Here is a 23,909-nt window from a genome sequence, read left to right on the forward strand (position 1 = left end):
ATGTAAAACCAGTAATCCCCGTGGATTAAATAGGTCTGTTACATTAAAAGAACGGCCATGTTATATATTGTGCTCCCTTTTTGATTCTGGCAAACATACTCAATTGACTGTGTTTTCTCCCTATGCAAGAAGAATAAGAGCATGCCCCCCTGAGGTTCGTGACATGGTGCGTTATCCTGCTGGAAGCGGCTGTCAGAAGATGGGTACAATGTGGCCAGAAGGAAATGGGCATGGTCAGCAACAATGCTCGGGTAGGCTGTGGCATTTAAACGATGCTCGGTTGGTACTAAGGGGCCCAAAGTGTGCCAAGAAAATATCCTCCACACCTTTACACCACCAGCCAGAACCATTAACGTAAGCCAGGATGGTTCCATACACCAAATTCTAACCCAACCGTTTGAATGTCACGGCAAACATTGAGACTCATCAGATCAGGCAATGTTTTTTCAATCTTTTGTCTATGATCTATTGTCCAATTTTAGTGAGTCAGTCCAAATAGTTTTTCTCAGTTTCCAGTTTTCAGCTGACAGGAGTGGCACCTGGTGTGGTCTTCTTCTGCTGTAGCCTATCTGCTTCAAGGTTTGATGTTTGGCATGTTCAGAGATGCTCTTCTGCATACCTTGATTGTAGCAAGTGGTGATTTGAGTTACTTTTGCCTTACTATAAGCTACAAGCAGTCTAGCCAACTCCGCCGACCTCAGGCATCAGGCATTTTCATCCAGAGAGCTGCCTCACACTGGATTATTTTCTCTGTAAATCCTAGAGATGGTTGTCTGAAATACTCAAACCAACACCAACTATGCGTTACGTTCAAAGCCAAATTGCTTTCTTCCCCGTTCTGATGCTGGATTTGAACTTCAGCAGACCATCTTGACCATGTCTGCATGGCTAACTTGCTGACATGTAATTGGCTGATTAGATATTTGGCAGGCAAGTGCCATGTATATACACAAATTGTTGCTGGATAGGCATCGACCCACGTCAGTATAGGTGTATCGATTATTTGGCAGATAAAATCAGTGGACACAGAAAAGCACATAAAAGATGACGTTTTATTTTGGAAAACATTAATTGTAGGCTACAATGAAGGTATTCACAGTTTAATTTTGAAGCATTCAAAGCATACAGGTTAACCTGTCAAACTGGCCAGAGCTGTCTGACTCTGGGCCCAGTTTGACAGCTGTGTAAACTCAACAGGCTTCCTGATAAATGGAAACAGAGAAAAAAAACCCAAATGGCTTGTGAACGTTTGGTCACATGCATCTTTTTATGAAGGCTGATACATGGCTGTGTCATGATATTTCTCTGTTTGTTTTTTCAGCCAATCTCACTCACTAAATTTTACAACAGTATTATTAAACACAATACTAGTGGCCTTCTCTGCATATCCAAAGATTGTGGAATTTTCAGACGCAGAGAAAACCTCAGGTACAACCTTTTAAGTACAGAACTTAAAATAAAGGCAGTCCATTTTTCACTGAACCTCCATTAGTTTGTCATTAATTTTCTCCATGAAATTTCACTGAATTTGGCTCTCTGCTGACTTACCCTAAAACAACTTATCTTCCTTCTCGAAAGGACAGAAAAAAGTGTCCTCACACTTGCCTTTTTAATTTAGGCCTGTTTTTTAAAAAGGCATTGCATAGGAAGTATTGGGGGAGATGCAGCATACACAAGGTGGATTATGTAACAGTAAGAAAAGCAGCACCATAGACTGCATGGTGGTCAGATGCTGTTTGGAGGAGGAGTCTTCTTTATAAAAGTCTGGGTGTCAGTCAGTGAGGTTCTGCCATTTTTGCCATGATGCTGAAGCTGGGGATTTTGATCGCCATTGCTGCGTTTCTGAAGACGGCCTCTGCTTCCTCTGTAGGTGTCACACAATATGTGTACTTTTCATGTTTCCAGAATTTTTCTCTAAAAATAGTATGCAGTATGTAGAAAAAAAATGTGTTTCAAGTTCAGTTTTGCACAGATGATTTAGCTACATCTGTAAGATTACAAAATGTGTCGAATTGAAACTGATATGTGTTTTTTAATGGCTAACATTTACTATCTTAATCACATTGTGCATTATCTCTGTAGCTCGGTGTGGTGCAAACCGAGGGAGGGAGGGTTGAGGGCAAAAAGATTAGTCTTGGATTATTCCGTTCCATGGACGTCTTCAAGGGAATCCCTTTTGCTGACGTTCCTGGAAGATTTGAGAAACCAAAGCCTCACCCTGGATGGGATGGTGGGTAAACTGATTTTGTTTCTCATCAATCTTTATTGATTATATCTGAAATTACATCTCAAACTCACAGAAGCCTTTTCTGCATATTTTCTTTAATCAGTCAGTCAAAAATGCTTTATCTTCTTCTTGCAGGAAAATAAGCATCAGCTAAGGCCTGCACTATGTGAAGTAATGTCTTACAATAAGTAGAACACACTGCTCTTTTTATGTGTGTTTCTGGTCAGGCATTCTAAAGGCCACAGAGTACAAGCCCAGATGCCTTCAGCTGAACCTTTTAATGAATGACCACAGGGGCAGCGAGGACTGTCTGTACCTTAACATCTGGGTTCCTCACGGCAGCTCAGGTAACGACAGAAGCCAAAAAAGTTTTCACACTAATTAGACCAACACTAACTGTCTTCATCTTCTAGTGTCTCGTGATCTGCCTGTCATGGTTTGGATCTTTGGGGGAGGATTCCTAGTTGGAGGCTCCATGGGCGCTAACTTCCTGGATAACTACCTGTACAGCGGGCAGGAGATGGCAGACAGAGGAGATGTTATTGTAGTGACACTGGGGTACCGTGTGGGAACTATGGGGTTCCTGAGCACTGGAGACTCTAGTTTGCCAGGTAGGCACACACACTTTACAGAGTCTGGTAGATGCTGAGCTGCCAATTATTGAAATACTTCCATTAAAGTAGCGATTCTTCTCATGAGCTGGATTCTATTTGATCTTCAGGAAACTATGGTTTGTGGGATCAGCACACTGCCATCGCCTGGGTGCACAGAAACATCAAGTCATTTGGAGGCGACCCTGACAACATCACCATCTTTGGGGAGTCTGCAGGTGGAGCTAGTGTTAGCTTCCAGGTGAGAGGTGACACTTAAAGCAGACCCAGACCGAGACTTTTGGCGCCAGCCTCAAGTTGCAAGTCAAGGAGCTGCAGCACTTTCATGTTTTCACTGCAGAGGTTGCTGCTCGCTCATTACTAAGATAGACAGATAGATGGTAGATTAGTAAATTTAGGCAAAATTCAACATTTTTAAATATGACTCTGATTCAGTTCAAAGCACAGACTGAAATACGTATTCTTCCTAACCTTCCACCCACAGACTCTCACTCCACACAATAAAGGGCTCATCAGGAGAGCCATCTCCCAGAGTGGGGTGGCACTTTGCCCCTGGGGAATCAACAAAAACCCTCGCAAGTTTGCCGAGGAGGTACATTACAGCTGTTCTACATATAACCACTTTTTTTTGGAACAAATAAAATAAATACGAAGCTGTGTGTACAACTTCAGCAATGGCAGATAATTACAGATAAATTATACCCACTCTGCAGGTCGCTCTGAAGGTCAACTGCCCAACCGATGACAGAATGGCTGCCTGTTTGAAGATGACTGATGCCGTGACCCTAACAATGGCAGGCACTCTCAATTTGTCCAGTTCACCCGATAGTAAGGACTGCATTCCACACAAACCTAGTTTACATTCTCATTTTAGACATGATGAAAGCAGTTCTGCCTAAATTAGTCACCAAGTCCAATTTGATACATAGTAAATATACAGATAACATTAAATTTCCTGACTGTCTGCATTTCTCAGACCCCCTTGTGTACAACTTGGTGCTGTCTCCTGTGATCGATGGCGACTTCTTGCCAGACGATCCTTCCAACTTGTTCGACAATGCAGCTGAAATTGACTACATTGCTGGAGTCAATGACATGGACGGACATATTTTCACCGCCCTTGATGTTCCATCAATCAACTCTCAGCTGATTGATACCCCAATGTGAGTTTGAACCATTTAATCAGTTAGAACAACAACAATGCCAAAATGGACCAACATGTAGCAGCATATGAAAACTTTGGAATCCGGAAGGTGTTTAATCAGACCTCAGTCCTCTTTTTCTGATTGCAGAGAGGATGTGAAGAGGCTCTTGGGAGCCTACACAAAGGAGAAGGGCACGCTTGGTATGGACAATGCCTATTCCACGTACACCTCAACCTGGGGAAGTAATCCCAGTAGAGAGACCATCAAGAAGACCATTGTGGCCATCGGAACAGACTACATTTTCCTGGTTCCTACACAGGCTGCCCTTTATCTTCATGCTGACCATGCCACGTGAGAATGTGATCTTGCAATAGAAATGTCAGAATTTAATGATACAATAGTGGGCTCAGTGCTAAATAAAATATCATGCATATAAATAATTACAGAGATAAAAATACTTTTCTTTATTTAGTGGTGTAGTTATTGTCATATCGCTGTTTTCTTTTCATTTCACCAAAGAACTGGACGCCCCTACTCCTACCTATTCTCTGAGCCCAACCGTATGGGCAGTTTAGTCATGCCCTACCCAAGCTGGATGGGAGCTGACCACGCTGACGACCTGCAGTACGTGTTCGGAAAGCCTTTCACCACACCACTTGGATACTGGCCAAGCCATCGCCGTGTCTCCAAATACATGATTGCCTACTGGACCAACTTTGCCAAAACTGGGTATAATTCTGCAGACGCAAAAGATTGTCCAAGTATCACAGAAATCAAAGAACAGAGTCAGGTATCGAAATATAAATTAATCTTGTATATTTCTGTTTTCCTTTTTTCTGGTTATGTCCACAGAGATCCCAACAAAGGAGGTTCAGATGTGCCTGCTACCTGGCCAGAATTCACCAGAAGTGGACCAGAGTTCCTGGAGATCCATTCTGACATGGACAAGAACTATGTGCAGCAGCAGCTGAGGCTGCGTTATGTGCATTTCTGGACCAGTGTCCTGCCCAACCTTCCTGTAGTTGTCTAAGAATAAGTAGCATGTGCATATATGTGGATGTGAAATATTATATCACTGCTTTGTGAAAAATAAATGGATAGCAGACAAAAATATTAATCTTGTGGGTTTATTTGATCATGTGTTTGAATTTATATTATGACTATCTGAAGCTCTAAATATAGGCTCTCAGTTGATGCACTAATGCATTTGAATTATTTACAAAGCTCTCAGAAGTGTGTTAACTTTGTAATGCAAAATAGAATCAGAGCAGAAAGTAACAAATTGATTTTGCTGATGTAGCTGACTTTATTAGCTAGCCAATAAAAGTATCGTGCCATTTTGCTCTGTGTTAGCTGGGGTACAGTTAGCCTTATTTAGCTAAGTTTAGGTACAACAGCAGTTGATACTGTTAACAGCCACAGGTGTAACAACTTTGTGTTAGGCCCCTGGGTAGATATTTTTGGGGTTCATACCACGAGGTTGTACCTGAGCAAACACTTCTCTCCTTCCTGTTTTGAGCACCACTTTTATTTTTTTTAACCTGGCTTGCTATATATAAATATATGTATTTCCCAACATGCTAACAACCATCACACCTATTTTAAATCACTGAAGTGTTAAATGATTAGGTAAATGTTTGCAGCTAAAATTCAATGCATAAATTAAACGTATCAGTCTGTTAGTGGCAGTTGTGCTACTTCTGTTTGTCATTTTTCAGCTGTAGAAGTTTCCACTTGGCAAATGCAATGTAGTCCTGCCAAAGAAATAAAAGCTGACTAGACCCTCCTTTGGTTAATGAAACATTGGTGACCTTCAGCTGTAAAGGTGCAGACCGTGGAATGAGGGTAAAGTCAAATTTAAATGCAATACTCTGCAGAGACTAATTAAAATGAAGTATTGCATATAATAATTTATTTATTTGCTTTTTAGTTTAGTTTGGTATTAATGTCTATTATACATATGTAGAAAACCATAAGGAAGCCCCAAACAATTATAGCAATAATAGTAATAATAATAATAATTTTTTAAAAAGTTCTGCATTTTTTAGGCATTTTTTTTTAAACAGCACTTTTAAAATAAAAACCAGAAAAGCTGCAATGTGACTATGTTCATCAGTCATGTCAAACCAGAAAACACAGCCAAACTCAGACCTTGTATTAAGAATAACATGGTTTTCATAATTACTTGTGTGTAGAGAAATTTCCGCAGTCAGTTCTTATACCTAATTCAACAGTAAATGCAGAAGATTTTCTAAATTATCTACAGTACCAGTCAAAAGAGTGTTTCCAAACATTTGCCTGGTGCTGTATGTTCTGACAACAGGAGTGAAACACGTGCATCCAGTATCATTCTGCACAAACACACATCATTTTTCTGTCTCAGATATCGGGCTATTTCAGTGGTTTTATCTTAAACTGTGTGTACGTCCCTAAGCTGGGAACCAGCACACCTGTATCTGTGATTCACCAGACTGCATCATTTCCTGCTGCACACTGAGATGTGTCACATGGAGCATATTGCTTAAATACATGTGTACATTTAACAACAGAGAAACATTTTAACTAATATTTAATAAGACAAAACTTTGCAACTTTCACCCTAACGCACAATACATTGTAACATGTCTTGTAAAATGTCATAAGGTTCATCTTCCCTAATACCTTACCTGGTAAGTGCTATTAATGGAATATATATAAGTATACAGTACAGTTCATTTTATAGTTATCTCATGTCCCATTCAACTTAGTTACTGCAGTAACATGGGGTAATCTTTAAAACTGTCCTTACATCACAGGAAACTATGGTCTGTGGAACCAGTATGCTGCCATCACCTGGGTACACAGGAATGTACGCTCACTTGGAGGAGACACTGACAACATCACCCTCTTTGGAGAGTCTGCAGGTGGAGCGAGTGTTAGCTTCTAGGTGAGAGGTTTCAGAAAATGCATGGCAACATTTTCTGCAAATGTGTATGAGTTTGTGCATGCATTATTCATTTATTTAGAAACAAGTAATTGTCATGTCCTGGGCTGTTTGCCCAGCGTTTTGTGTTAATAGTTTATTTCCTGAGTTTGTCCTCCCTGTATGTTTGTCATGTTCCCAGTGTTGTGACTCGTCTGCGTGTTCTTTGGTTTATCACTTCCTGTTTTATTTTGCCAATGTGATTTCCTTGTGCTTTGTGTTTAGCTTTGCTTCCCCTGTGTAATTAGTTTCATTTGCCTCACCTGTTGTTCCCTGTTGTTTCCTCTTCCCCTGATTACCCATTGTGTATTTAAGCCCTCAGTTTCCATGTGTTCTTTGTTGCGTCGTTGACGTTGTGTGCCCGTGTGTTCCTGTGCTCCCTGTGTCTGCCCTTCGTCCCCCTTCTACGGTGTTTGTATTTATTTTTTCCCTATATAAATAAATGTCTTTACGTTATGCCAATCTCCGGAGTCCTGCGTGTTTGCCCTCCCTCGTCCGTTTCCTCCCCGGCCATGAGAGTAATATATCTTTAATACCGTTTAGACACTGTCAAGCTGGTGTGTCCTTATGCATGATAATTGTTACAGCAACAAAGCTCACCTTTTACTTTTACTGTTGACTGTAAATGAATGAATTTAAGATTAGGCTTAAAACGTTCTTTTTTGAGAGAGTGGACTGCTGGGGGCTTTCCATGATGCACTGTGTTTCCTCTTCATTCACTACTTTTCACTCTGTGTTTTCACGCTCTATATTTTTATACACACTCTGCATTTAATCATTAGTTATTAACCTTTGGCTCTCTTCCACAGTGTGTCTTTAGTCCTGTCTCCCCCAACCAATCATGGCAGATGGCTGCCCCTCCCTGAGCCTGGTTCTGCTGGAGGTTTCTTCCTGTTGAAAGGGAGTATTTCTTTCCCACTGTTGCCAAGTGCTTACTCATAGTGGGTCATCTTACTGTTAGGGTTTCTTTTTATTATTGTGCAGTCTTTACCTTACAATATAAAGCACTCTGAGGTGACTGCTGTGATTTGGCACTATATAAATAAAACTGAATTTAATATTAATGCTGTAATGTACAGTGCCAAAATGCTTTTTTTTTTTTTTTTTTAACAGAATGGCTCATAATAAATTTTATCGCACTTTACCCTGCCCAACCTGCCCAGCCAATGACAGCATGGTGGCCTGTTTGAAATCAACTGATGCTGTGACTCTTACCATGGCTGCCCCTGTCCCTGTACAAGGCTCTCCAGACTGTGAGCATTAGTTCTCGTGAATGTAACTTTCTAGCAGAAGCACAAACTGTCTATTTTAGAATGTATGGAGAGCACAAAATAATGGGTGCTTAAAAGGCCAACTATGAAGCTGATCCACATGATATGGCACTTCAATCAGATCCCAGACTTCTCACCGTCTCCTGTTGTGGATGGAAACTTCCTGCCGGATGAACCTGGCAACTTGTTCCACAACGCTGCTGAAATACCTCAGAGGTGTTAATGACATGGATGTACACACATGGATTACCACACAGGACATTCCTTCCCTTTCTGACAAGAATGAAGAAACTCCTATTGCTGAGCCCAGCTTATTGGCTGGACTAGACTCTACCATGACTGGGTGGGAGCCGACTACACACATGACCTTCAGTACGTGTTTGGGAAACCACTCACCAAGTGCTTATGGGGACAGACACAGAGATCTGTCTCGCTAAATGATTGTCTACGGGGCTAACTTTGTTAGAACTGAGTAAAATACAATGCAAACATGTGCAAGATTGTTTTTGTTTGTTTGTTTGTTTTAATACAGATGTTTGCTACAAAGTTACTGGATGCATTCCAAGAAAGGCCACCTGAAAGTTCCTGTTACCTGCCCTGAGTTTAACATCAGTGGAGTGGACTACACTTCCTGGACATCAATGCAAAGATGAATGAAAGCTCCACTAGGAAGCAAAAGAAGCTTCACTTTGTTCGCCTTTGGATGGGCACCCTTCCCAGCCTCCTATCCTTCCATCCTATGGTGCCACAGATGTTTAAATGAGAAATTAAATCATATTAAGCAATAAAAACAAGAGTGTGCAAAAGATGTATTTGGCCTTTTATCTACCAGTTGCATCAGCCATGCAACCAGGCAGCCAGTCTTGACATAAGTGCAGGTTAAGTTATCATAGGCATTTATCTTAACCCCAACTATGCTATCACATTATGTAATATTATAAATTGTTCTCCTCAAGTTTGGGCAATCACGGAACACCAAAATAATCATTCAACTTGCACACGCTGAAACACAGAGTTGAATTTTAGGGAAGTTCTAGCGTTGGGTCTTATACTCACAGGGTTAATTAGACTTTTGACAAGATTATTATTATAAAGGCCACAAGAGGGCGTCTGCAGCACATGAGTGTTACAGGTACATGAAACAGTCTTGCCAATATAACATTAGGTCAGCATGAGTTATTATTAAATATATATTAACTATTAATTATAATGCACTCCCACAAAGAGGCACGTGACCTTACTTAATACAATTTACGTTACTTTATCTTGTGTCTTGTATTTGTTTATTCATGATAAATGATAATGCTCTTATCTGCTTTGTCTTGCAAACTTTTTGCTTGCACACAATGTATGTTCGAATCTCTGTGGACATGCATAGGCTTTGGTGAATTGTAATTGTAGTTTAGTCCCCATTAATAATAGTGTTCTTCCTGTTATTTTTGCAACAATTTGAGCAAGACTGTTGGGTTCTGACCCGTTTAGAAGAGACCTATTAACAAAACACACAAGAGACGTGAGTATCTTTTTTACCAGCTGGGAGAGCAAGGCCCAAGTCTGCACAGTACAGAGTTGTCTATGCTCTAAGGAAGGGATGTCTCCCAGCTACTTTTATTAGGAAGGTTACATAAGCGTGTGCAGCTGGTGTCACTCAAAGCAAGGAAACCCCCACCCACAGTGCTCCTTGCTTGTTTCACACACTGTGTGAGGTGCAGTATGAGTTATACAGTACGTTCTGTGCTCAAGTGAAGGAAATACATAGAGTGATTCTCAGTGCTGTTTGATGGTCATATATAATCCAACAAAGACCCATCCCCAAAACACAAAGCCAACTGCACCATGAAGTTACCACCCGAGTTTTGCGTTTAAGTACACCGGGTCAGCCCCGGGTGTGGCTTAAAAAAACAAAAAAAAGTTGTTCCGTCTCCAAAGTGCCCGGTGCTCATTGTAAACTGACCGTGATACTGTGCAAGGTAGAAAGTCAGGCATGTTCAACGCAAAGGCGGCTGCTGTCATTGGGCTGGGAGTGGGTGCACTGCTTACCACGCAAAGTGGAGATCCGCTGGACTCAGCCTCCAGCCGGTATCCGATATGGAGCGAAATAGGGTTGCAAGGTGCTCCAGCCGGGGCTGTCTTCTGCTTCTCCGCCGGAGTTCTTCTCTTCGCCATAGGCTGGCTGTACCGGCTGCTCTTCAGTCCCCTGGAGCTGCTTAGGTCGCCCGACGACGTGGGATACGCCGACGAGGACGGTCGCACCAAAGCGCAGGTAGCAAACGACGTCCGGCGCAGGAGGAAAATCGGGGAGCTTCCACCGGTTTACCCAAACGGCTGGTACCGAGTGCTGGACTCGCACATGCTGGAGAGGGGCGAGGTCAAAAATGTCTCTATTCTAGGTATGAAAATAGCGATGGGTCACAGAGAATAACGAGAGAAACCACAGTTTTATTATAGTGTATGTTGTGAAAATGGCAAATAAAAGAAAGTTTGTGGGAGAAGTTTGTTTGATAGTACTGTAAGTGCAGGATAGTAGCTTACTTTGGACTTTGGTAATTGTTACCAGACAGTGATGCATGTATGAGTGTTAAAGTTTAACTCAATGTTTGAGTGTTTAGACCCAGATTTTATATATAGGCTTATTTTTGCAGTCATGCGCCTCCTTGAACAATATGAGAAACTCCACCAGAAAGGCTGCATTAAGTGCCAGAAAAGCCCAACACAATTTTGGGTTGATATACCTTTAATAATAAATAGTTGTTACTGATCAATATATCACTGACATTTCCTCATGAGAAGCTAGCAAAAGACTGCATTTTTTTTTTAATTGCATGTTTGTTTTCTGGATACGTGATAACACTGACATATGCAGTGTGGGGGTTAAACCACGTTGTCCTCTCTTATTTGGAATTTAAGACTTTGTTAAGGAAACAGGTGTGCATTGTGGTGCTTAGTAACACTTTATTTTGGAACAAAGGTTCAAGCTTTGACCTGTCTGTTTGACTTGAAGGGGTCATGGAGACAGATGCTGTGGTTACTGATGTTTGTAGAATTACTTCATAGTGACATTAGTGCTACAAAGTAACAGCTTCTTGCTTTATTAACACATGTGCCAATAATTTTCTTGATTAACCAGTGAATGGATTTTGGAGAGAAAGCTGTTATTATTATTAATTTTATTATTAAGATCTGTCTCTAATGATCCATTTTGATGTATGAGTGCGAGCTGACCCCTTTGATCTCCTGCATCAGGTTTTTCTGTGATCAACAATATGACAGTCTCATCACTGATGGCCTCAAGTTTGCATGTATTTCATAAAGATGGGGGCACTGATACAGCCGCTGTTGTGTTCCACTCACCGATTTGTTCTTCTCATGCTGATGTGCGGTGGGACTGTTTGATCCCTTCAGAGAGTTTCTTTGAGTTTGAGTTCAAAAGGGTTTCAAAGAGCCCGTCGGGCTTTTTAGGTTCCTGTCACTTTGCTTTCAGCAAATGACAAACAAACAGTGCACGAGAGGGTTTTATACCTGGAAAAAATATCAGCCGGTAAAAAAGCAATACCTGCTCTCGCAGAGTGATTCAGATCATACTGTAGTTAGAACTAACAGTCATCTTTACCACCAATTACCCTATAAGCAAGTTACAATCATGCCACAATTTCAGTGAAATACTTTTCTTATAATCCTCAAGAAATAAGGGACATCAGTGTGTGTCTGCTTGGAGAACAGATAGACTGTTAGGTCCTTGTGCTCCATATGTCTCCACCAGAACTGACCAAATCCTTCACACCACTCACTAGCTTTTGTATAGTTTTTAATTGGATCTTACAATCAGAGTTTGCTCAGAGGTCATGTAATTCCCTCTGGACTTCATTCTGGAGTGGAGCAAACATATAATATCTTGGAGAACTTTAAAAAAAAAAATCATTTGTTCATTCGTTCTGTTTTATAGAAGGAGTCGTACAATAGATCAGTGAGTTTTTAGATTTTTATGAGGGTTTTTGTAGTAAAACATTTCTGCAGGTGTGTCACAGCACCCCATGCCACTTTGTGGCATTCACCATTTTGATTTCACACTTGAAACACCGCCTGATATTGAGATTGAGAGGCAGTGAACTGGGATCATAAACTCTATGACTGGCACTCTTTATATGTTTATGGTAATAATAAGAGGTACAGTAACAGCAATATGATAACAGGTCAAACTCAGTATGACAGTGCAATTATTCTTAAGCATAGCCAAACTAGAAGATGCATTTTGATTGCAAGGTATTATATTGCTAGAAATCCTGCTGAATAAGTGTTCATACAGTGATGGTATGCAGCTAAGTAAAGTTATTGAATGCATGTTTTCTGACTGGTTTTGAATCTTACTGTGAGCACAAGTGTGGAAGGTTAATAGACCTGCTACACACTACAAGTCTGAGTCAGATCAGTGGTTGCCAACACAAGGAGAGGAGATTGCCAGAAACCCACCAGGGTGTGTCAGCATGTTGGAAAACATATAGAAAACACACAGATTGTTTTTCTCTAGACAACATGAATACTTTTCTGCCCATGACTTGCAGTGGATCTGTTTTATTTTTATAGCACATTTCTCTCGTTTACTGTCCTCCTCTCTAGTCCTTCAAGGTTGAGTTCTCCCTGTAGCTCCCAACATTTTACCGCCCCAAATTCTCTTGTCCCAAAAAAAGCTTGGCTCCCATTCAAGATTTGCATCCTGCTGCGTCTCCCTCCTAACCTTTCTCTGCAGTCATGCATTCACATATTAAATTCTGCCGAGTGGGTCTTTTCCACCGTGTGGTTCTCTGTGCAGCAGTCTGGGGGAAGCAGCGCAGTGCTGTGTCACCCTTCATTTGGATGATTTGATGTCTCAGATTTTTTTTAGTACCTTGACTAATCACTGGTGGAGCTTGCTCAGCTGTCACTCTATACTACAGTTGCTCAGCTTACGCTAACTTGCATGCTATCTAAGCACTACTTAAGGTTTAAAGCTCAGCTAAAAGTCAAGCCAAATAAGGAGAGACAGTAGGAGGAGAGCTGCAGATCTGGTGTCCGAGTTCAGTTTGGACATGCACCACAGGGAGTGCTTTCCATGAAGACCTTCTCCAGGAACTTTATTAGACCGTAAGCCTAGACTGCACTGCAAGTGAAATGATACAAAGCAGTCACTTAAAATTTTTGCCATCAATGTACGTGCCGCAGTAATTCTGATGCAGTTATTTTGTTTCAATGAGCAAAGTCATCAGAATAATGATAAAGTCATATAAAAAAACTTCTATGAGTGGCATTAATTGTTAAGGAACCAATTAAGTTAACAACCGCAAAGGCATGATTATAAAATGTGATATTGGGCATAATATTAACAGAGTGTGTGAATTTCATTGATTTATTTCTGGGAAAATTTGAGTGTTTCTTCATTTCTGAGAAAGTTTTCCACACGATGTGCACACGATGCTCACTATGCTGTCACTGTCCACAGTTCACTAAATTGCTCCTAGTGGGGGCAGTAATAAACACCCTAAGGAACATGCAGGGAATATGTTGCAAGGGTTGCATGTTTATGTTTTTCTTCCTCTTGTATTGTACAGTAAATATTAAGATGCTGGTAGAACTGTGCAAAAAGTACAATCTGCACAGTACTGTTATCCTCTATGTTCATTACTGGTTGCTCACAAACCCAGTACAAAAACCTTTCTGTACTTTAATTACCGTAGGTGAGCAGGTGGCGGTGTTTCGGGGTCACGATGGGAAGCCCTATGTGGTGGATGCCTACTGCCCTCACCTGGGTGCCAACCTAGCTGTGGGTGGACGGGTGTTTGGAAAATGCATTGAGTGCCCATTTCATGGATGGCTGTTTCAGGGGGATGATGGCAAGTGTGTGAAGATTCCCTATTCAGAAAAAGGTACGTCAATCATCTGCAATATTGTTACATCTTAGTGGTATAGGTATACTCTGTGTATAATATGTTAACTAAGAAAGCATGAATATGCTTAGGTAATGGCTTACAAAGTTACGTAAATTTAAAGTCAATAGACCTTCTTTATTGGTCAGCATACCCTGACTAAAGAGGCTGTGATTCAGTTTTGGGTTTCATTTGTCCTTCAGTGCCTGAGTTTGCCAGTGTGCACAGCTGGCCTACCTGTGAGGTCAACAAGCAGATCCTGGTTTGGTTTCACTGTGATGGAGAAGAACCTCAGTGGACCGTTCCTGAGCAGCAGGAGATCACAAAGGATGAGTGGGTCTATCGTGGGAGAACTGAGCATTTTATTAATGCTCATATACAGGTATGGTGCATATGTCTGAGCATGTGCTTTCTTGACTATGATGGCGAGATGAATTTATGGTGTTATGTCAGGTGTCTCTATATTAACCCTCTATTGCACACATTTTAATGGTTCACAATAAAAAAAAAAATTCCCCCATATCATTTATTGGTTTATTTCAGCCCTTGTTTTTTCTGACTTCGATGTTATGGTTCATCCTCCCTTTTTGTGACCATTTTATATTTGCCAGTATGAGGTATGCAGGTTGTCCAGGCAGACATGTATCCTGGTGACTATGACTTCAATTTGGAATCCCTATTAAAAAGAAAAGAAAATTATTTAAGGTTTCAGTTTTAGTGAAAACATGTCACAAAAAACAACAGCTGAAGATCCGACCCCTATTTTGTTTGACGTCTACTCTACAAAAAGCATTTAAATACACTGGACATGCAGACATGCTGTTAGAATGTCTGTTACAGAACATTAATCAGCACATTCGATTTATTTGTGCATGAATGAATTCAATAACAAGACGAGCAATGTTTAAAACCCTATAAGTTCACTTCAGCCCAAAACCTTCTTCTGCATTGCAGCCCCCCTCTCCCCGATCCTGCTCCTTTCTTCCACATTACAATCGTCTGTTTATTTTCCTATCAAAATGTGGTAAAAGCAAAAAAAATGTGAAAAATACAATTATTTTTTGAACCTATATTGTACAGATGTGACAAAGACAAAAGAGCAAAGTCATAAAACATCAAATAAACTAAAAAGCTTGTTCCCACCACCGAAAATAAATAACAAAAAATCCAGATAAAATTCAAAATTCTGACTTCACTCAAAATTTCAAGTTATTTTCTCAGAAGTTTGAGTAAGTTTTTGACTCCACCGGAAAAGTGGCAGAAACAAGCTTCCATAAGGAACTCCAAGTCACTCTGTTTTTAAATAAAATTTATGTTGCAAATAAAGGTCGTCTGTCTCTTGTTGATTTGTCTGTCCAGGTGTTTGGCTATAGTGTACTTTTTCTTTAGCATAGTTTTTTCAGTATCCACAAAGCTGAAAACATGACACCATGTCCTCAGATTTAGCCTCAAAGTCATTTTCCTGGTCACAAATTCCCCTCACTCATTGGCCGTACTTTGATATTTATTTAGATTGGTTTGGCATATTCCCTACGCGTTCTTTATTACAATCTTTAAAGATAATTAAGAAGCTTTACATACATATTAGAAAACCAATAGACAGAAACAATATAACACAAAACAGCAGCTTTCATCCAAGGTGGCTCCAAAAAAAATCAATTTTTTGCATCTATTTTGAGGAGAATTTGTGACAAGGAAAAGGTGTTTGAGGCGAAATCTAAGGAAATGATGTCTCGTTTTTCAAGAACAGCACCGATTAACAGATTTTTTTTCCCAATAAGTGGGTGTCTTCTCTTCTCTGTAGGAGATTCCAGAAAATGCAGGAGACATAGCTCACTTGTCTCATCTGCACGCCCCAGGCATGCTCAGTGGAGCAGATCTGCGCTACACCAACAGCAAAATCTGGGAATTTGTGCGACACAACTGGAAGGTAGCATGTTTCTAAACTAGAAAAAAATTAAACTAAATCAGGAATCATCAACGACACTAAGGGGAATATGCTCAGTGTTATAACTGCAACTTTTTACTGTGGTTTTGACAGTATGAGTGATGCCATATTTTCTCACTGTGCGCCTCTTCAAGGTTGAGTGGGAACCAGAGTCAGAGCCTAACGAGCATTGTTCTCTGATGTTTGTGAAACATGCGCTTACAGTGTTTGGATGCCACTGGCCTATTCTGGATGTTCATGTCGTGGCTAGACAGGTAAAATACATTCTGCACTTCACAGGAGGAATGAAGTTTATAAGCAATTTTCTATGACTGATTGTACATTAAACTGGCACAAAAATCACTGATCTGATCTCTAAAAATCCTCTCAATTTAAAAGGGATTTAACCAAAAATAAATTAGGCTCAGATCTGTAAATTTATGTTCAGTTTAGCGCATAATGTACAATTTAGTGAACATTAGGATCGTGTTTCATAGTGCAGTGTGTTTTAACAAAACTGGGTATTACAAAACTTCCTGTAATCATTAATGTGGAACATCACATGCTGTTTTTTGCTAATGCAATAAACACTGTGCAGTCTGTTTGCCTTACTTTGTGAGTAAAAATTGTCTTATGCAAGTGTACCTTGAAACCACTAATTTTACTGGGTTAACCAGAAGGCTGCAGAGGGAGCTGGATCACTTACATGCAGCACAAATGTTGGAGGCAGAATATGTTTACTGTGGCCAGCAGTGGAGGATCACTGTAGTATGAGAGGCATTATTGAGTTTAACCATGCATGCAAAAGCATTTTTCAAGCATTCATTTCTCATGAACAGACTAATGCTTTTTGGACATTGAATTATCTGTAAATGAAGCTTGATGTTAAATGGTGCAAAATATATTTTTATTGCGGTAACTGCCAAGTAAGTCAATGAATCCTTAGTGCATAAATATAGGCCTATCAGCAAAAGCTGACAACTTTAAATTATGCTAATACTACATGTTTGCCTGTTATCTTTCAGGTGGGTCCAGGAATAGTGTTTTTGAAGTTTGAACAAGCTTTCCTGGGCCGGGGTGTAATCATGCATTGTGTGACTCCCGTGGAGCCTCTGTTGCAGTGTGTCACTCACACCATCTTCTATCAGTCTAACATCCCACCCGTGGTGCCCAAATTCATCCTCAAAGTGGAGTCCATTCAGGTGCAGCACAACATTATCTTTTATAATCACTCTAACACAGGCTTGCTTGCATATCATTTATGCTACCATCATTCTGCCCTCCTGCACTGTCTAAAGAAAAATAAGACAGTTTAAGGCAGTAGAGTGGAGTGACTTTTACAGAAAGGCAAGCAGAGAAGATGATGCCAGATGCAGCTTGACCAGCACACAGGGCTCCAGTCTCCCATCAAAGAACACAGTTTTGTCTATAATGAGTGTGTGCAAACAGCCAAAAAAGGCAGCTCCTTTCCCCAGTTGCAGCCTTTGTTAATGGTACACAAATCTGCTCGTGAATCTGCAAATTCCAATTTTTCAGTAAAAGGCTATTATCCACTGCATACATCAAAACTGCTACTTATTTGTGAGATATACCCCAGCGCTGATCAGTGTGCGCACTGGCCTCTCACTCTGCCTTTGGTTAAGTTCTGCCTCCGCACAGTTAGCAGAAGTAACACCACACAGTCACAGATAAGGTGTAAATAGTCCTCATTAAACCTGATAATTAGCTTGGTGGTGAACAAGCATAGTTGCAGGCATTTTAACAAGAATACAGAAAAATTGTCTCAAAATACATTGAGAAAAATTGCCTGATTCCTAAAACTAAAGGCTTTTTGCCCACAGCAGCAACAGCAGAAACTCAGACAAAATACTTTAATTAGCTCGATAAACAGTTTAATTAAAAATAAAGACAAGACAAATGAAGATGATGACACAGTTTCACATTCAAAGCATATATTTTTAGATTAAGTAATTTCTTTCTTCATTTGGTATTGACAGCAGCAGAGGGAGGGAGTTTTCACTGAAATGCCAAATATCAGCAGCTGATGGAGTTACTATGGAGTGACATTTAATGAGCAGCACTTCACACAGAAACCCCTGCTGATAAATTATTGTAATTTAATGCAAGTAGATGCCAGCGCAGTTTTCATTATTTAATTCTGGTTCGGCTTCAGTGAAAATCTGTTCCTTTTTCTAATTGTATTCAGCGGCACTGCTTCATTATCCTTATCAAGGATGAGGGGAATAGTGTTAAAAATAAAAATGTTTGAAGTAGGCTGAAAACTATAAAACAAACTTATAATAATGCTTGATATTTAGTCCAGTGTCCAGTGACTCTCCTGTTTTTGTTTTGCCTTCAGTTTGAGCGCGATGTGATGATCTGGAATAATAAGAAGTATATCTCCAAGCCTCTCCTCGTGAAGGAAGATTCAGCCATCCAAAAGCACAGACGCTGGTTCGGTCAGTTCTACAGTGAGAACAGCCCACGGCTGCAATACCAGCGTGATACGTTGTACTTTTGAGCTCCCTGAACCACAGGAGATGATTTCAGCAGGGTAGACATTAATCAGACACTTCAGACAAACGAGTTCACCCTTCGTTTTTGTTGCCGACAGCAAGATAAAGGAGGAGAAAAGGCCTGATAAGTTTATGCAGTTCGGATTTGCATTTTTTTTTGTAAAAGAATTAAACTTTGTTTTGTTAAATAACCTTTTTTTTTTGGGGGGGGGGGGGGGGTATTTTTGTTGTGTGGAATTTGACTTTCCAGGCTAAGACAGTGCCCGAAGTGTAACTGAAATTTTATGAACATCTAAACAAGCAATACTTAGACCACCAGAATTGCCTTGACTGTTAGATTGTCAAAACTATCTATTACATAAACTGTGAAACATATACAAACATATCCCTATATTTCCTCTTCTGATTGAGGGAATTTTTCAGCATGTCTGCAAATACCTGCCTCTAGTTTGAGATCAGTGGCTTCCTTTATCTGCACCGTGCTTCAGAGTGCAATTATTAAATTCTTTCACCTGTTACGCCGGTTAGAAAATATTAACCTGGCTTCCCAAACCGTGCATTCAAATCTTTACTGTGTACTCAACCTTGGCTGTGTTTGATCTGCAGGTGTGTTTGTGTTTTGAATAATTTCTCAGGTTACCCAGCAGCCAGCTGATAGGCTAACGATCTCTTTGTTTCAGCGGTGTGAAATGACAACTTAAAGGACCACATCATGATTTTTAAGTCTTATAGAGATGCAAGATGTGGTGACAAGTTTTAGTTTTTAAATAAGCAGAAACCTCTGGGGCTGAAAATGAAGCCAATGCAAAGTGCCAGCAACTGCAGTTCCTCTAGTGGGCACTTGGGGCTGTCTCCAAACACGAGTCAATCCCCAGAGACTGCTGTGTTTAAACACTTTTTACATCCTGGGCCTTTACGGATAGTTTCTGCCTTTATTTTATAGCGCTTTCAGGTGTCTGCACATTGCACCTGTGTAACTTATAGAAGCAGCTTGCTAACCAAGCTTGCTAGCATTAGCTGATGACTTCTGGCTCCACAAAACCAACATCAGTATAATTAACAGTGCAGCGAGTCATATTTGTCCATCAAATGGAACAATCACAGCGCAGAGGTTCAATGTAATGACTGGAGTTAGTTGAGGTGAAGCCAAGCAGACATCTGCCAGTTATGTCGCCTCAGTTTTTAGTCTGTGTACTCTTTCCCTCTTTCTAGCTACAAGTATGCACAGTTTTTTAAGGCATGCTGGTTGTTCAGAGCACGGTAGGACCCATGTCATCATCTGCTGCAGGACTGCTTGGTTCTTTTGGCTTCCTTATGACTCCAGTTTTATGGAATATTATCACGCTGATACCCTGACCTGGTTCCCACCAACTTCTGAGAAAACTATAAGCTGCTAAATGGTCCTGCTAGAACATTGTTGCTTGCTGTTTATTTCTGGACAGGTAGCATGCAGCCGTTAATGTAGAGCTTTTCTGTGGCTGAAGGTTTTTAGTGAGAGAGATGAGGACACCAAACGGCTGTTAGACAAACACACAGAAGTGAATCAGGTGGCAGAATTACCTTTTTCACCTACATGTACTCGTGATTCTTTGCTGATACAGATTACACCAGGCATTTCCCCCCAAAATTCGTATTTTAACAACAATAATAGTTATACCTATAATGTGTTGCAAATCATGGACATAAATTCTTTGTCATTTTGATACAATAAGACACTCTTGCTCATTTAAATTAAATTTAGCATATTTTTAAGTATGTGACAGGAAATATCCCTCATCCAGAGCATGCCAATATTTTCGCACTGGATTTGTTAGATAGATGTTGCTCATTTCTTTCATAGCTTTATGCAAATTAAACATTTCTTTTTGCTTGATTAGTCTGGGCATATGTTCCCAATGTAATCACCAATGGATACAATACTGCGAGGCTTCATTATTAAACATTATAATGGCTGCTTGGAAATGTTCCAGATACTGTATAAAGGTTATGATAATGTCTTATTGTCTGTGCTGATGTGGTTAGCGCCACTCTTAATTTCCGTTGGATGGTCTTAGAGGAGAGAAGACACATTTCAGAAGCCAAACAAGCAGCAATGTTCAAGCACAATACTTGTTGTAAATATCAGATGACCTCTGTATCTGCTCGGTTTTAAAATGTGCTTCTGTGACAGTCTAATCTTCAGATGGAATGTTTATATAGATATGAAGAATAAATCTGTCTCTTATGCTCTGATGTGCTTACTCATGCATTTGCAAACTGGCAAAAGCTTTGAGTAGCGCTGAATGTGTTAGCATGTTAAATTGAGCATAACAGTGAAATGTTCACTTGTTCTACTTGGCCAGTGGCACTTCTCTGAGGTGCGCGTTATTACTTAGCACTCCTTATCCTTGAATGTACTTTTCTTATCTCAGTTTGTGGTGGGAAAACTGTGTTCCCTTCATTATACTAAAGCAGTACATCAATTAGTGGCCCTCTTAATGCAAGAAGAAAGCAGACTTGAGCCTGTGACAGAGCAGTGTTGCCTGTATTAAAATCTCTTTTTAATGAAGGATGGCTGAAGCAAAAGTCTTCGACGCTGAGGAGGAAGGTGTTATTACACAACAGCCAGCTACAGAGGAGGCTTATTTCAGTGTAGTATACAAATTGGGGGGAGAAGAAAAAGAAGATGAAAGCGACTCAGCGATACGGCCTCTGCTTGGGTACAAACATCAGGACAGCAGTGACAAGAATCACAAAGCGGGCGCACAAACAGTGACAGATGGGGCTGACCGAAAGACATCTGTTCCACAAGAGCTGGAATTGGCTGGCAGGGATCAGCCAGGCTGCAGTGGAAGTGTCAGGAGTTTGTGCAGCGACAGCAGCCAGCGTGAGTGCCCCATCTGCAGCGAGCTGTTCGACTCGCATGGAGATCACCGCGTCACCTTACTCAACTGCAACCACAAAATGTGTCACCACTGTACAGCTGCCATCATGAGCCGGGCCAAGGACACCAGCCGGATTCAGTGCCCCTTCTGTCGACAGTCCACCCCGTTCCCAGAGTGGGAGATCTGGAGACTGCAGGAGGAGTCTTACAGTAATGGCACCTGTGAGCTTGGACCGGCCCTCAGCATCGGTCCAGGTCCTGAACTTCAGGCTGTGCCAGCATCGCCCTTATGTTGTTTCACGCTGGAGAGTCAGCTGGAGGATCACACACGCAGAAATATATGTGGATGCTGCATCTACCCTTCCTGCCTAGTTGGAGTAATAAGAGCAAGGTACTTCCTGTGCTTTGTGCTTGCCCTACTGGTAATGCTGGGCTGTTTTCTGTACATGGTTGCCCTACTTAAAATGCTGTTCATGCACTTGAGTGACGGCTGAGCTTCACGAGGGCACCATTTATAACTATGAACTGGCAGTGAGCTATTTTTCATACGCTTTAATTGACATTTGAAAAATATTCCTCTGGCATTTCTCACATTAAAAAGGAAACAAATAGCAGAGCTTGGACATTCATTTTTTTTCCTCTACAATGTCAGATTTCGAAGGTCATTTGTTCTTGTTGTTTGATTAACCTCATTTATTATCTTTCAATTCACATAACTTGGCCATGCCGAACTCACCTTTGGACTCTGATTGCGGTGTACACAGCAGCTCTGTACTGTAGCTAGATTTCACTGATAGAAGTCCAATTTAGAGTTCACTTGACTCCTAAATACTGTCATTTGGAGGTGCACACAAATAACTTGTTTTCAGTACTGTAAAAGTTCATCGTACAGCACATTCAAAATATCTCCAAAACTGAGAGGATCCAATCTGCTGTCAACTTGTCAACCTCCCGACTTATGTTTTCTTTGAAGAGTGGCACAGCTTTGCAAGATTTGGTGCTACAGATAATAGAGGTTTGACTTTGGATCAAAACTCCTATCTTATCTTTCTGGGTCTCATATTGACCTATTTCTCATTGCAACATCTAGGATGCACTGTGCTGTTAGTGCTGCATATTCTTAGCAACAAAAATCCAGCTTGATCTCCTTTCAAACTGCACATGAAGGAAACTTGTCCCTACAATCGAAGCCTTTATATCCATGTTTTTCTTTGTTTTATTTTCTTCTTCTTTTTTTTTTTTTTGGCTTTGTAGTAGATGTACTTAAACTCAAAGATTTGTTGCTATGTATCTGTGGAAAATTTGCATATAACCTTGATTTTTTTCAAGTGAATTGTAAAAAAAAATACAACTCTTGCAGCCAACAATGTTTTAAACATCAATTTGTGATGTGCAAAAGTTTTTCCACCCAACTTTCTTTTATTTTTTTTCTTACTTTCTAGTTTTATCCTAACATTTTTTTTTTTTTTTTTGGCCTTATCATGTCCTGGCTTTCACAGTTTCCATTACCTGCTGTTTGTTCATAACATTTCAAACAGCTGAAATTGCAGGCTGCCTACAGAAATTGCTCTGACCCACAGAAGCATGGGCATAGGGCATCTGTGGGTGTGCTGTAATGGACTGGACTGGTCTGGCAGTTTCTAGTCTTACCACAAAAGGTGCTTTAGACTACAAGCCTCATTTAGTCATACATTCATACAGCACTTTCTCTGCCTCACATTTATGGCCAATTTTAGTTACTGATGTAATGAAATTCATTTTCTAAATTATGGTCCCATGTAAAGTAAATTAAATGTAGGCTGTGTTTTAGAGCTACACTGTGATTGAGTGTGTAATCTTGCTCAGTTTTTCAGTGAGAGCCTCCCCTAACAAAGTAAAGCAAACAAGATAACGATGGCTAAAATGCTCCGGTCGAGCCATCGAAGCAGGATTTCACAAACCAGGGAGTCGTGACTACCTCGTGGTTGGGCTCATTGTCCAGCTTGGGGAGGTCGTTGATGGGCATTGCAATGCAGTTGCAATGTTGTGATGCAGCAATTTTTTAGGTGGGTTTTTGGTTCTGTGTACAAATGGGTACCCTCTTTGCCAAAGATACTGAAGTTTTTAAGGAGCTCTTCAAAATTTAAGCTGACTGGGTAGAAAGAAAGAGATTTTTATTTGTCACATACATATAGATGCAGTGAGATTCATTCTCTGCATTTAACCCATCACACACATGGAGTATGTAGTACACACAGCACAGCATGGAGCAGGGGGCAGCCAAAGGACGCCCGGGGAGCAACCTGGGGGGGTGGGCTTGCTCAGGGACCCACAGTGATGCCAGCCCGAGGATTTGAACCAGGGTCCTCTCAGTGATGAACCCTCTTCTTCTCCCCTAGGCCACCACTTCAGGTGGGTCCCATCCAAAATACAATTCTCTAGTATGTTAAATCTTATAAAATGCTACTTTCAACTGCTCTGTTATTCACTAGGGGATACCACAGTGGGTAC

At 40.7% G+C, this 23,909-nt stretch overlaps 2 protein-coding genes across 2 annotated transcripts; both read left to right on the forward strand.

The window, feature by feature from the left end:
* Nucleotides 1-1,741: 1,741 nt before the first annotated feature.
* Nucleotides 1,742-5,100, forward strand: LOC115789265 (bile salt-activated lipase-like). The gene is made up of 11 exons (XM_030742600.1): nt 1,742-1,866; nt 2,083-2,230; nt 2,455-2,574; nt 2,641-2,838; nt 2,949-3,079; nt 3,323-3,430; nt 3,552-3,666; nt 3,815-4,001; nt 4,131-4,334; nt 4,503-4,712; nt 4,836-5,100. Exons 1-11 carry the CDS (start codon nt 1,801-1,803, stop codon nt 5,011-5,013), a joined length of 1,665 nt encoding a protein of 554 aa, XP_030598460.1. The 5' UTR covers nt 1,742-1,800; the 3' UTR covers nt 5,014-5,100.
* Nucleotides 5,101-10,165: 5,065 nt separating this feature from the next.
* Nucleotides 10,166-18,742, forward strand: LOC115789659 (cholesterol 7-desaturase). Its single transcript, XM_030743162.1, has 7 exons — nt 10,166-10,606; nt 13,925-14,113; nt 14,317-14,495; nt 15,918-16,043; nt 16,196-16,315; nt 17,066-17,242; nt 18,400-18,742. The coding sequence occupies exons 1-7, from the start codon at nt 10,201-10,203 to the stop codon at nt 18,559-18,561; spliced, it is 1,359 nt and encodes a 452-aa protein (XP_030599022.1). The 5' UTR covers nt 10,166-10,200; the 3' UTR covers nt 18,562-18,742.
* Nucleotides 18,743-23,909: the final 5,167 nt, after the last annotated feature.

The sequence above is a fragment of the Archocentrus centrarchus genome, chromosome 12, assembly GCF_007364275.1.
Source record: "Archocentrus centrarchus isolate MPI-CPG fArcCen1 chromosome 12, fArcCen1, whole genome shotgun sequence".
NCBI lineage: Eukaryota > Metazoa > Chordata > Actinopteri > Cichliformes > Cichlidae > Archocentrus > Archocentrus centrarchus.

What these genes read in the sequence shown, in the direction of transcription:
- LOC115789265 (XM_030742600.1), top strand. Translation starts at nt 1,801, where the DNA reads ATGATGCTGAAGCTGGGGATTTTGATCGCCATTGCTGCGTTTCTGAAG. An exon ending in AGACGGCCTCTGCTTCCTCT is followed by an intron (nt 1,867 to 2,082) that starts GTAGGTGTCACA and finishes TTATCTCTGTAG; the next exon opens with CTCGGTGTGGTGCAAACCGA. An exon ending in CTCGCAAGTTTGCCGAGGAG is followed by an intron (nt 3,431 to 3,551) that starts GTACATTACAGC and finishes CCCACTCTGCAG; the next exon opens with GTCGCTCTGAAGGTCAACTG.
- LOC115789659 (XM_030743162.1), top strand. Translation starts at nt 10,201, where the DNA reads ATGTTCAACGCAAAGGCGGCTGCTGTCATTGGGCTGGGAGTGGGTGCA. An exon ending in TTCATGTCGTGGCTAGACAG is followed by an intron (nt 16,316 to 17,065) that starts GTAAAATACATT and finishes GTTATCTTTCAG; the next exon opens with GTGGGTCCAGGAATAGTGTT. An exon ending in TCAAAGTGGAGTCCATTCAG is followed by an intron (nt 17,243 to 18,399) that starts GTGCAGCACAAC and finishes TTTTGCCTTCAG; the next exon opens with TTTGAGCGCGATGTGATGAT.